At 35.1% G+C, this 13,896-nt stretch overlaps 1 protein-coding gene across 17 annotated transcripts in view; it reads right to left on the bottom strand.

The window, feature by feature from the left end:
• Window positions 1–13,896, bottom strand: part of LOC127853111 (phosphatidylinositol 4-kinase alpha-like) — a 190,812-nt gene that overhangs the window by 70,813 nt on the left and 106,103 nt on the right. For all 17 annotated transcript variants that reach the window (XM_052387420.1, XM_052387411.1, XM_052387427.1 and 14 more), the window contains 7 exons: window positions 8,087–8,270; window positions 7,669–7,775; window positions 4,110–4,269; window positions 3,497–3,547; window positions 1,668–1,904; window positions 779–912; window positions 71–153 (listed from right to left, as the gene is read on the bottom strand). In XM_052387420.1, coding sequence (XP_052243380.1) covers window positions 71–153; window positions 779–912; window positions 1,668–1,904; window positions 3,497–3,547; window positions 4,110–4,269; window positions 7,669–7,775; window positions 8,087–8,270 — 956 coding nt within the window. The remainder of the gene's footprint in view (window positions 1–70; window positions 154–778; window positions 913–1,667; window positions 1,905–3,496; window positions 3,548–4,109; window positions 4,270–7,668; window positions 7,776–8,086; window positions 8,271–13,896) is intronic.

The raw sequence follows: 13,896 nt of genomic DNA, 5'->3' as shown, positions 1-13,896 counted from the left end.
CTAGATAATTGCCAGTCAATTACACCATTTACCATAAGCACTATACCTAAATAGTAAATGAAGAACTTACCAGATTTATCTTTGAATATGATGTTGTCTTCAAGGTATCTAAACAAGCCATGAAATGCCTTACAGTCTGTGGAGTGGGTAACCCTGAAAGTACAATACACGGCAGCAAGTAATAGACTACAGCCTTCCTCTGGGAAAATAGGGCTTAATGCACATGAAGTCTGGGAAAATAGGGCTTAATGCACATGAAGTCTGGGAAAATAGGGCTTAATGCACATGAAGTCTGGGAAAATAGGGCTTTATGCACATGAAGTCTGGGAAAATAGGGCTTTATGCACATGAAGTCTGGGAAAATAGGGCTTTATGCACATGAAGTCTGGGAAAATAGGGCTTTATGCACATGAAGTCTGGGAAAATAGGGCTTTATGCACATGAAGTCTGGGAAAATAGGGCTTTATGCACATGAAGTCTGGGAAAATAGGGCTTTATGCACATGAAAAGTGTTATCTCAGATAAGCCTGTGCAGCTGTAAATATAAATACAGATCACATTTTAGCGTGCACAAATAATTTGTGTAAGCTACTTAAAACAGATGGTTTCTTGAGAACAAAACTTTATACAGCATATGTTAATAGGAATCTAGCCAACTACAACTAGACAAAAACAGTTTTTAATACAGCAAGTATAAATACATAAAGTAATTGTTAAGAAATAGAAATAATGCATTTGCATTTGCACTACAACATATTCTGTAGTATTTCAACCCTACCTGAGCATCTCAAGTTTGTAGATTGACAACAGGTAGGTGCACTGTACAAACGTCAGATTTTTAACGTATTGGTCCACCTCGGGGATGTTTCCCAACATGCCACAGATGTTATTTCGTAAATCATATAGTTCTGTCTGAAATATTGTGTCTGCATATATACATTTTTGCAATTTTAACACTATTTCAGTCATATCAAAGCAGTCAATAAACCTACTCAAACTTGACTTCGATAATTTTCGCAGATCCATGTGTTTCGAAAGTACAATATGCACAAACTTAAGCCAGTTACAGACAAATGTCTTACCTTAATCAGAGGTAGGTAGAGAATTACCATGAAATTTCACAACAACACCATGCACTAACCAACTGAGGTAAAAAGACCTGACATAAATGTGCAGGTGTGTGTGATTTAAACAGTTGTCCAGTAAATTGAATTAAAAAGGTCGCCATCATACCTTAATAAACACATGTATTGTAATAATTCACTAATAATGGCAAATTTTACATCATTGATTCACACTATACAAACCCCATACATTATTCTTAATTTTGTTTAAGGGACTAGAATAGCATGACGCTGGTAAAGAACACACACAAGATGTGGGAATCTGTTCAATCCCCTACAGGATTCCCATTGCTGGAAACCATTTAATTACTGTTCAAGTGTCATTTTCAGTCAACATACTGTGAAGGAAATCATCCATTTTAATCACACTTTTCCAATAGGCTTTTAGTTTGAACATTTAAAGCAAATGAGAAATTTTAAATATGTTAGTTAGTCTGAGAAATGTAAATGCAATAAGCTGCTTAAAAGAATTTCCACAGTTTGTTGACCATAGCTAAAAAAAATTTATTAACATGTAATGTTTTATTAAATCCCAAAACTTACAGGTGAAACAGTGTCATTTTTCAGTGCAACATTGAACAAAAGTTCTGATCTCAGATGGGCCTCAGATATCAGGAGTGGGGACTTCTTGGCTATTTCACAGACTCCCTCAAACCATTCGTGTGGCCACGGCCCCGTGTCCTCTGCAAATGCAAACACGACGCAGTACTGCCAGAAGTCACGGAACAGCTTCAGCAGCCGTTGTTTGGCATCCGTGATACATTGCATCCGCCTCATCAACTGTGGAAGAAAATAAGAAAAATGTAAAGTTGGCAGGATAAATACCCTCAAAGGTACATATTTCTGTCAGTGAGTTTGTTAAGTTCTCAAAGTTGTTTAAAATTAAATGTCTTTTTTTTTAAACTCAATTTATTAAAATAAACTTTTAACATTTCATGAACAAATCACTTCCTTACAAAATGCTTATAAACATGTTATATGGAAAGCCTTTTATCAACTAAAAGAAGTTATTTTAAAATTATGAAAAATGAAAAATTACGTATAAATGTATATGTCAGTAATAGTTAATAAGCAGGTCTTTTTTTTCGGCATAGCTGTTTAACCCAGCTTTTCACCTTAGCTGACCTTTTTAAGCGACCAATCAATTTGAATATTAAATTTCCTGCCGGAAGGCCTGAAACTTTTCGAAGTAGAAAAAGTGCAATCTGCAAACAGTTTTGACATTAACATTAATATGTTATTCAACCCACTTCCTTTTTTGAGGAATTAAAGGGTATGAAAACAGATACTACAATGCGTTTAGCAATAATGTTAACTGTGTGTCCAGCATGAATAAATTGTATCTCTTATGATAAGGCTTGAGAGATAGTCTAAGGGAAGTTTCACACCCAACTCTTGATATCAATACAGTTTGTTTGTGTCCCTTTATATTGAGAAGATTGTGAGCAGCGGAGCGTTTGTACTAAAAGGCTGTGTTCTCATATTTAGTACCGTAATTACTATGATAATGCATTCTGTGCACCTGTATATTTTAGATCATATAAATATTGTTGTTCAATAACCTGATAAACGCTTTGACGAAAATATTTTTAATTGTTTGCAAAATTGAACATTAAACATGTAAATGTATAGAGCTTTCAACGAGCCGTCGTGGCAACAGTGTAATCATTACCTCACTTTAATGCATTGAATTCCAATCCACAAGGTATCAAGGTCAGTTTTTGGTCAGAAAAATAAATCGTTATATAAATGTTTTCGCATTTCATTTTTTATTATCTAGTTTATTTTTATCAGAAAGATATCAAACGAAGATTTTCGGCAATATTTTTATGGTATATCAATCATCGATTCTTAAGGTGTTTTCAACAATTGCATGATAAGAAGGAATAATTAAATTAGAAATATTCCATCATATACACCAATTTATTAAGCATGAGTGGATGATTCACGATACCATTAGTAATCAAATCAAATAAATATGTCCAACGAACCCCTAAAACAGGTCAGTTCGCAGAACACACATATAAATATTTCAAATGTCAGATGATTTTTGTGTTGCCGGCTGACCTGTATGCTTTCATTTATTTTCATTTTTCTTGCATTATTCTATTCTGTAAATAGAGATATCTGATCAATTATATCTAATAAAGCCAAATAAGCTACGAAATCTGGCGCAACACCCCGTAATTGATTTGCAGGTGAAAAAGGCATTCTCTATATTTGATCTCATAGATATAACTTTTTATCTGTCATCAAAACAGACCACAATCAAGGCCGTATATCTTTAAAAAGGTATTTCTTGTTTATGAAGAGCCAGTTAAAGCTTGCCCCTGGATTCCTGTATATTTATCAATATGCACTTGTTTCCATACCATGGCTATCACAGGAATCAGCACACCAAGGTTGCCTGCAATGCTTGAGGCCTGGAACAGATTTATAACTGTTTCTTCTACTAGAACTACACATTTACTAAAAAACAGATTTCCTGTCAATAACAATTTAGAGTCATGTAAAGTAAAGTGGTTAAGAATTTCACATGCAAACACCATTTCACATAGTTTGACTTAAAAAAGTAAGCATCTGACAAAATGAAGAACTTGAAAGCAATTTGTTTTGGTGCCCTTTCAGTCTCCACTCACTTTTTTACATTTAAATCCCATGAACACGATAAGAAAAAGTTGTTTTTTTATTGAACTGTCACTTAAATTTAGAAGCAACAAAAAATTTCAACAATCAGTGCAATGACTTTAATAAAATCTTAAATCTTGCAACATAAGTGATACAAATGAAAAATGAATATTTAACCCTTTCAGTGCGGGAACCGAATTTTGAAGGCCTTTGCGTCTCATCAGGATCCAAACTGTTTGCTATTCTGATAATATTCTTTGAAAAAAATGGAAGAAAATGCTAATTTTAGAAATTCAGCAGACGACATTTTAGCAGACGACAAATTTCCCAGCATGCAAAGGGTTAAACTCCTCTAACCTTCATATGTCCAGAGTGTTTATCGCTGACTCGCTTTGCCTCAAGACCGAGGTTGACAAACAGCTCTAATATGCGTATGAGAAAGTCCTGTTGGTTCTCCTCCCCATTCATGTTGGCCGCAATGTTGGCAAATGCATTGATTACAGCAGATGACACTTGTCTGTAAGCAGCATACAGATACATGTAAAGGTTGTTGACATTTGTTAGTATTTTACATCAGATTAATGGCTCATTTGTTGTTAATTATTGTAATCATAAACAGGTTGAGAACAAGAGCTGTCTCCATAGGATGACATATGCCCCCAATAAACGCTTTGATAGAAGTTATTGAAATGCACTAAGTGACCCTGTAACCTAGTTTTTGGCCCGGCATGACCCATATTTGAACTTGACCTAGATATTCTCTAGATACAACTTCTGACCAAGTTTGGTAAAGATCGGATGAAAACTATTTGAATTAGAGAGCGGACACGAAAAGTGTGACAGACTGACGGACAGTGGGAAAACTAAATACCCCCTTTTCTTCGAAAGGGGGTATAAAAAAGAATTATTTCCTAAATCTTAAAAAAGATCATGCTTAAACAAGCACCATAAAAGGCTGAGATATAAAAAGCCCCAAACAAGAGGGCCATGATGGCCCTGTATCGCTCCACTGCTGAAAAAAAGGCTGAAACAAATATTCTCGGCATGTGCAAATACTTAAATATAGGCCCTATCTAAGCACATGTACACTTGTGTGACCCCCTGGGCTGGATCAAATTTAACCCCAGGGGCATAATTTGAGCAAACTTTGTAGAAGACAACTATATCTCACTACATAAAAAATGTGGTAGCCCTAGGTCCTAGGGTTAAGGACAAGAATATTTTAAAAGTTTTCACAAAATAAGCAAGATATAAGCGTATATAATGTTCAATTTTGTGACCCGCGGGTCAGGGTCAAATTTGACCCAAAGGGCATAATTTGAACAAACTTGGCAGAGGACTATAAGATGTTACTGCATACCAAATTTGGTAACCATAGTCCGAATGGTTTTCAACAAGAAGATTTTTAAAGATTTCACAAAATAGGAGCTTTATAAGCGTTAATTCAATTTTGTGACCCCCCCGGGGCAGGGTCAACCCCAGAGGCATTATTTGAACAAATTTGGTAGAGGTTAATTAGATGTCACTACATACCAAATTTGGTAGCCCTAGGCCCAATGGTTATGGACAAGAGGATTTTTTTTTTAAGTTTTCACAAAATAGGCCCCATATAAGCGTATGTTCAGTTTTGTGACCCCCCGGCCAGGGTCAAATTTGACCCAAGGGGCATAATTTGAACAAACTTGGTAGAGAACTATTAGATGTCACTACATATCAAATTTGGAAGCCGTATGCCTTATGGTTAAACAGAAAGATTTTTAAAGTTTTCACAAAATAGGCACTATAGAAGCATATAATTGATTTTGTGGCCCCCAGGGCAGGGTCAAATTTGACCCCTGTGGCATAATTTGAACAAACTAAGTAGAGGACTAGTCACTACATACCAAATTGTGTAGCCCTAGGCCTAATGGTTATGAACAATAATTTTGTTTAAGTTTTCACAAAATAGGCATTATATAAGCATATTTTTAATTTTGTGACCACCAGGGCAGGGTCAAATTTGACCCCAGGGATAAAATTTGAAAAAATTTGGTAGAGGACTATAAGATGTCACTACATACCAAATTTGATAGCCCTAGGACGGATGGTTATGGACAAGAAATTTTTTGAAGTTTTCACAAAAAAGGCCTTATATAAGCATATGTTCAATTTTGTGACCCCTCATGGCAGGGTCAAATTTGACCCCAGGAATAAAATTTGAACAAATTTGGTAGAGGACTATAAGATGTCACTACATACAAAATTTGATAGCCCTAGACCCGATGGTTATGGACATGTAGATTTTTAAAGTTTTCACAAAATAGGCCTTACATGTATATAAGCATATGTTCAATTTTGTGACCCCCCGGGGCAGGGTCAAATTCGACCCCAGGGGCATAATTTTAACAAACTAAGAAAAGAACTATTACATGTCACTACATACCAAATATGGTAGCCCTATGCCATATGGTTATGGACAAAAAGATTTTTAAAATTTTCCCACAATAGGCCTTATATAAGCATATGTTCAATTTTGTGACGCTCGGGCAGGGTCAAACTTGACCCCAGGGGCATAACTTGAACAAACTTGGTAGAGGACTATAAGATGTCAATACATTCCAAATTTGGTAGCCCTAGGCCCGATGGTTATGGACAAGAAGTTTTTAATTTTTCACAAAATAAGCCCTTAATAAGAATATTTTCAATTTTGTGACCCCAGGGGCAGTTTCAAATTTGACCCCAGGGGCATTATTTGAACAAACTAAGAAGAGAACTTTTACATGTCACTACATACCAAATTTGGTAGCCCTATGCCATACAGTTATGGACAAGAAGATTTTTAAAGTTTGCACAAAATAGGCCTTATATAAGCATATGTTCAATTTTGTGACACTCGGGGCAGGATCAACTTGACCCCAGGGGCATAATTTGAACAAACTTAGTAGAGGACTAAAAGATGTCACTAGATACAAAATTTGGTAGCCCTAGGCCCAATGGATATGGACAAGTAGATTTTTTAAGTTTTCACAAAATAAGCACTTTATAAGCATATATTCAATTTTGTGACCCCGGGGCAGTTTCAAATTTGACCCCAGGGGCATAATTTGAACAAACTAAGAAGAGAACTATAACATGTCACTACATACCAAATTTGGTAGCCCTATGTCATACGGTTATGGACAAGAATTTTTAAAGTTTTCACAAAAAAGGCCTTATATAAGCATATGTTCAGTTTTGTGACCCTTCGGGCAGGGTCAAACTTGACCCCAGGGGCATTATTTGAAAAAACTTGGTAGAGGACTATAAGATGCCACTACATACCAAATTTGGTAGCCCTAGGCCCAATGGTTATGGACGGGAAGATTTGTAAAGTTTTCACAAAATAGACCCTATATAAGCATATGTTCAATTTTGTGACCCCCGTGGGCAGGGTCAAATTTGACCCCAGGGGCCCTATGTCATATGGTTATGGACAAGAATTTTTAAAGTTTTCACAAAAAAGGCCTTATATAAGCATATGTTCAATTTTGTGACCCTTGGGGCAGGGTCAAACTTGACCCCAGGGGCATTATTTGAACAAAATTGGTAAAGGACTATTAGATGTCTCTACATACCAAATTTGATAGCCCTAGGCCCAATGGTTATGGACGATAAGATTATATAAGCAAATTTTCAATTTTGTGACCCCCGGGGCAGGGTCAAATTTGACCGCAGGGGCATAATTTGAACAAATTTGAAAGAGGTTCACCCAAGGAACATTCCTGAGAAATTTCATCAGAATTGGACCAGTAGTTTAGGAGAAGATGTTTAAAGGAAAAGTTAACGCACGGACGCACGCATGGACGCACACATGCACTACGGACACAGGACCATGACATAAGCCCCGCTGTGGAGCTAAAAACAATTATTTTCATTTTAAATGAGAGTGGTCATTAACCTGTAGCCCTTAATCTTTTCATCCTTTTCCATGTTGTTATATGGAGCATTGCTGATGTTGGTGATTTCTCGAAACATGGCCATCACTTCTTGGTATATTGATGATGACTGTAATAAGTTATCACACCTGTTGTTTCAATCAAATAGATCACAACAATCAAACAAGATTTTATTAAATTGCCATGACAGCATAAGCATTAATTTATATTCTTAAGAGATATGAAAACCAAATTAGAATGACTTGTATTTTAGTATTCTAACTTTTTTTAAATTAGGAATTTAAGAACTTTTTCATATGTGAAACAAAAATGTTAGTACCATTAAATGAAACATCTCAGTAAACAGTTGTAACAAAGAATTCAATTTAACAAACCAAGCTCAAAAAGTAAAATTCTGTGCCACCTAACAAAGACACCTACACATCCCATCATAATCATACATCCGAGCTGGTCCACTATGAGAACGTCAAGTGACGAGGGTGGAGAGCAGAACCTCTGCAGGAAGATCTGGAGGACCGACTCCACCGTCTTGGGCGTATCCCGTAGCGACACCGCCACATGTCCCAGAGTCAGGATAGTGTTGTTCGAGATTAAGGCAGACTCTCTGTGGACAAATTATGTTGTTTTTCTAATATAAATGTGTGGGTTGTAAACAGAGAGTTCTATTATGGTTGACAGTAAAACTGAAGTATCTGCCAAACATTTCTATCTGAGATACAATAGTTTTATACTCAACACTGCATATGTGTTGGGTGATATGCATGTTCTTACAGGTAGTGAAAACCTGCTTTACAATGCAGAAAACTTAAAGCGAACATATAAATGAATAATGTTAAGCAAGAAATAAAACATACTTAAACTGGTATAACATTGTTATAAAATATATATTTAAGACTGACATGCATAAGAAAATGAAAATGTGTTGTTATTGTTAAGATAATAAGCAACAAAAGAATAGGCTGGAATAATGATTATTATTTCTGAATAAGTATATCCCCATAAATGAAACATTTCAATGCAACCATATCAAAGCACTGATCTTAAAATGTACAGAAATCAAGCAACTAATACAGATATAATTGAAATTCTATGAAAATTTGATGCTGTTTTATGAAACTGAATGAATAAAGATGCTATTTCAGGATATTTACATAAAAGGAAAAAGCAGTAAGGATTGTTAGAAACAATATGACATGTTATCATAACATAGTTATACATATTTTTCTCAAAGTGCAAGAATTTCATTTTAGTCATTCCCTATATTTACTGAGTGGACGACAGACACACCAGCTGTGAAGGACACACATATGTACTCTATCTGTTGATCATTATTCACATTAAAGCGGATATATACCATCTTGTCAAATATTTATTAATTAATATAAAATGTGTAAAAAACTTATTATACATATATTTCAATATAAACTAAAATAAAAGTTAAGAAGAACATGTGTCGAAAAATGCTAAATAAGCCAGATATTTAATTCTGAAATCGAAAAGGGCTGTACAGCCAAATTCACCAGCATATATATCATGCATGTACGATGTGAATCTAAATTTAGTTTAACGGTTCATTTGAAATTCCTGCAGTGATATCGATTCATACGACACACGAACACTTACTAAAAAAACGAATGCATAGGTTAGTGTAGGAAAATATGTACAAATTATTGTCGTCACAATCGGCTCAGGCCGCTAATTTGTATTTGCTGCATTTTATGAAATTCGTCTTTAATGTATCATTTTTCTTGCATATTGTGTGTTATTATAACGTATTTGGATCAATATATTACAATTCAACACATATAAAAATCGTATAATCTCGCTTTAACCGAATCCCATCAGATTAACTTTTGATCATCATTTTCATGATAACTTTTTAGCGTTAAACTTTCATAACCATTTCCCATAATAAACCAATGGCACTTTATTTCCCTTTACTCATCAATTCTCTGAATATCAAATGTATTGCTCTAATAGTGACCACATCCTGATTCCAGACCCAAATATTTACTTTTTAAGTTTGCTAATCCAATGCAGAGTGTAATTTCTGTTTAACCTTTTACATCCCGAATAGCAAATTTCAGATTAAAGCACTCAGAATTTAGATAGGTGTGGTCAATCAAAGAATTACACAGCATTTTGTGTTAGTAAAAGCAAACATGCCTAGCACATGAGAGGAAAATGCTAACAAAGAATGGGTTCATCAGGCTGAAATTTTCAGCAGTAATCTTCTACTGCAATCTGAATGTGAACAGCATGCAAATCATGATTTAAAATAATAACAAGGGCTGTTTGTAAAACATGCATGCCCCCCTATATGGGCTATAAGTTGTAGTAGCAGCCATTGTGTGAATACGTTTTTTGTCACTGTGAATGGTGGTGGTGGTGGTGGTGGTGATGTTGGTGGTGGTGGTGGTAGCAGAAGAAATAGTAGTAGTAGTAGTAGTAGTAGTAGTAGTAGTAGTAGTAGTAATAGTAGTAGTAGTAGTAGTAGAGTAGTAGTAGAAGTAGTAGTAGTAGTTGTAGTAGTAGTAGTAGTAGTAGTAGTAGTAGTAGTAGTAGTAGTAGTAGTAGTAATAGAGAAGTAGTAGTAGTAGGTGGTGGTGGTGGTGGTAGCAGAAGAAATAGTAGTAGTAGTGTAGTAGTAGTAGTAGTAGAGTAGTAGTAGTAGTAGTAGTAGTAGTAGTAGAGTAGTCGTAGTAGTAGTAGTAGTAGTAGTAGTAGTAGTCGTAGTGGTAGTAGTAGTAGTCGTAGTAGTAGTAGTAGAGTATGTATGTCGTAGTAGTAGTAGTCGTAGTAGTAGTAGTCGTAGTAGTCGTAGTAGTGTAGTAGTAGTAGTAGTAGTAGATCGTATAGTAGTAGTAGTAGTAGTAGCAGTAGAAGTAGTGTAGTAGTAGTAGTAGTAGTAGTAGTAGTAGTAGTAGTAGTAGTAGTAGTAGTAGTAGTAGTCAGTAGTAGTAGTAGTAGTAGTAGTAGTAGTAGTAGTAGAAGTAGTAGTAGTAGTCGTAGTAGCAGCAGCAGCAGCCAGCAGTAGTAGCAGTAGTAGTAGTAGTAGTAGTAGTCGTAGTAGTAGTAGTAGTAGTAGTAGTATTAGTAGTCGAAGTAGTAGTAGTAGTATGCATTACAAAAATGCAGTTAGCCTTACATTTGGTAAAATTAAATATATTACAAGGGAGGCAAATCTGTAACAATAAATTTAAACTTATTGCATTTGTTTCCCCTGTAGTGTATTACCTCCCCTGTCCTGCTTATATTTATAATAATCAACAAAATTAAACATTAATACAATATTTAATATACTAAATATACAAAAAATCTCATATTCTGATAATATTTTTACTGATCCACTGTATTTTACTAAAAGGATGATGTTTCATTGGACTGATAATTATAGATTTAGGATTACAGACCAGTTGCTTCAGTAATATTGTTCAGAGTGTGCCCTGTTGGCCGCATATGCATTCTTGAATTATCATTCAAAAAACCACTTTACTATTTTGAGTCACCGTGACCTTGAACTTTGACCTAGTGACCTCAAAATCAATAGGGGTCATCTGCGAGTCATGATCAATGTACCTATGAAGTTTCATGATCCTAGGCCCAAGCGTTCTTGAGTTATCGTATGACAACCACCTGGTGGACGGACAGACCGACCGACCGACCGACCGACAGACCAACATGAGCAAAGCAATATACCCCCTCTTCTTCGAAGGGGGGCATAAAAAGAGTGGCAACTTGTCACAAAATACGCCCTCTAAAGTCTGGAAAACATTGATCTGTGAAGAATGTATACAATTGTTGAAGCAATGATGGCAAAGAAAATAATGGAGAAAACAATAAATATGGCATCAAACCTGGCCAATAACTTATAACATAATGTTTTAATTCAATAAAAAAATTAGGCAAATCTCAATTTGGGTCTTCCGAAGCTTTGGAGCATGAATAGTTTTTTATTTTAAGTAACAATGACCTTGACATTGGATTGACAGGCCAATAAATATAATTGTGCTATGTCTGCACAATGCCCCTATAACACTCAAGTTAACAAGTACAAACTTTTTTTGATCAATGTTAACAGTGACCGGAATATCTCCAAAAATATTCCAATGCTAAATATGTGTGTAGGCTACATACACACAAAAACATAATATCGCAATTCATACTTCAGTTATTATAACTAAAGATTCATCAATAAAGGTTTATGCAAACTAAATGTTTTGAACGAAAACCACTTATTAGAAAACGCAGACAGTTTTTATTTGGCAAACTTTATATAATTCAAGGGCCATCAATCAAAAGAGATTCCTGTAATTTGGCTAGTTATCAAACTTGAAAGAGATTTTAACAATATTACAAGGTTTCACGATGACCTGATGTAAACTATCAGGGTAAGTAAACAGACATGTAAATTTTGGTAATTTCTTTATTAGAAAGGGCCATAGTTTACATACAATGTACCAATCTTGATGGTTATTGAACTTGGCAAAAATAGTACTCCAATAAACATTATTGCCAGGTTTCATGATGATCTGATTTAAACTATTTGTGGTATTAAGAGTACTTTGGTTCTCCTTGACACTGCCTGCGCACCACCGACCCATGAAAGGTGTTCCCATAATACTCTCATTTTTTTTGAAAAGTTAATAAATAAGTTATTAACAGATTATAAAAACTCTAGGTATATGTGAACAACAAAAGGGCCAGAGGCCCAAGGTAGCTCACCTGAGACTTCAGGGAACTGAACTGCTTTCAGCAACTTTTGAGTTGTTTCTGAAACCGTTTTCAAACTTGGCCACAATATCAACTAAAGAGTTAACATGGTTATGAAAAATGACCAGCCCACAGATGGAAATGTTCTTCAACAGACGGGATTGCAGGAACCATTTGCATACTCAGCCACAATATCACTACAACAAATTTCCTGACCAAGTTTAATATAACTTATAGATATAACTTTTTATAACTTATACATTTTAAACAAGATTTTTTTACTAAAGCCATATAGGAAAAAATGCCCAGCCCCCTTGCAGCCATCTTTTTTTACAAATCATTACCATTTCTTAACTCAGCCTAGCTATCATTCAAAGAAATGTTCTAACTAAGTTTCATTAAAATTGGACCACAAATGTGACTTCTAGAGAATTAACAAGGTTTTACTAAAGCAATATAAGGAAAAATGTCATGCCCCCTTGCAGCCATGTTTTTCAACAGACCAGAATCCTTTTCTATTCCAAGATATAGTAACAAGAAATGTTTTGACCAAGTTTTATTAAGATTGCACTATAAATGCTACTTTTAGAGTGTTAACAAGGTTAGGAAAAATGCCCCACCCCCTGGTGGCCATGTTTTCAACAGACCAGAACCATTTTGGAACCCATCCAAGATGGCATTAGAAAAAAATCTGGTAAAAGTTTTATGAATATTGGACAATAAATGTAGAGTGTTAAAAAGGCTATGTTCTTCAACAGACAGGAACCATTTTTGACATTGACCAAGGTATCATTGGGACAAATCTTCTGACCAAGTTTCAAAAAGATAGGACAATAAATATGACCTCTGGAGAATTAACAAGGTTTTATTATAGCCATATATGGAAAAATGCGCTCCCCCTTGGCAGCAATGTTTTTCAACCAAACTGTAACATTTTTTTAATGTGTCCAAGATATCATTGGGGCATATCCTCTTACAAAGTTTCATAAAGATCAGACAATGCATGTGCATGGCCTCTGGAGAGTTAACAAGGTTTTACTATAACTATATAGGGAAAACGCTACACCCTCTAGTGGCCATGTTTGCCAACCAACTGGAACCATTTTTGAACTCGTCCAAGGTATCATTGAGACAAATTTTCTGACAAATTTTCATGAAGATTGAAAATAAAAGTTGGCCTAAAGGGTTAAATTAGATGCTAAACAAAGCACGACACACAGCAGACAAAAGGTAATCACAAAAGCTCACCATGAGCACATTATGCTCAGGTTAGCTGAATAAAATAAATGGTATAATTTGTTATATGTGACATCCTTTAAAATAATGTGAAAAACTGCTGGTAAAATTACTTAAGCGAACATTGAAATTCTGCAACACAGATGCAATTAGTTTTGAACTAGCTCAAACATTCGAGGACATTTTCATAAAATAAGCACCAATTAAAAGGAGTCTGCACTTAACTGCTTGAAGACATTTGATGGTCAATGTGGTAATTTTATAACAAAGACAAAACTTTA

Source organism: Dreissena polymorpha, chromosome 1 (genome assembly GCF_020536995.1).
Source record: "Dreissena polymorpha isolate Duluth1 chromosome 1, UMN_Dpol_1.0, whole genome shotgun sequence".
In the NCBI taxonomy this organism is placed as follows: domain Eukaryota; kingdom Metazoa; phylum Mollusca; class Bivalvia; order Myida; family Dreissenidae; genus Dreissena; species Dreissena polymorpha.
Note: the sequence above shows the minus strand (reverse complement) of the source record. Positions and strands in the feature narration are given on the sequence as shown.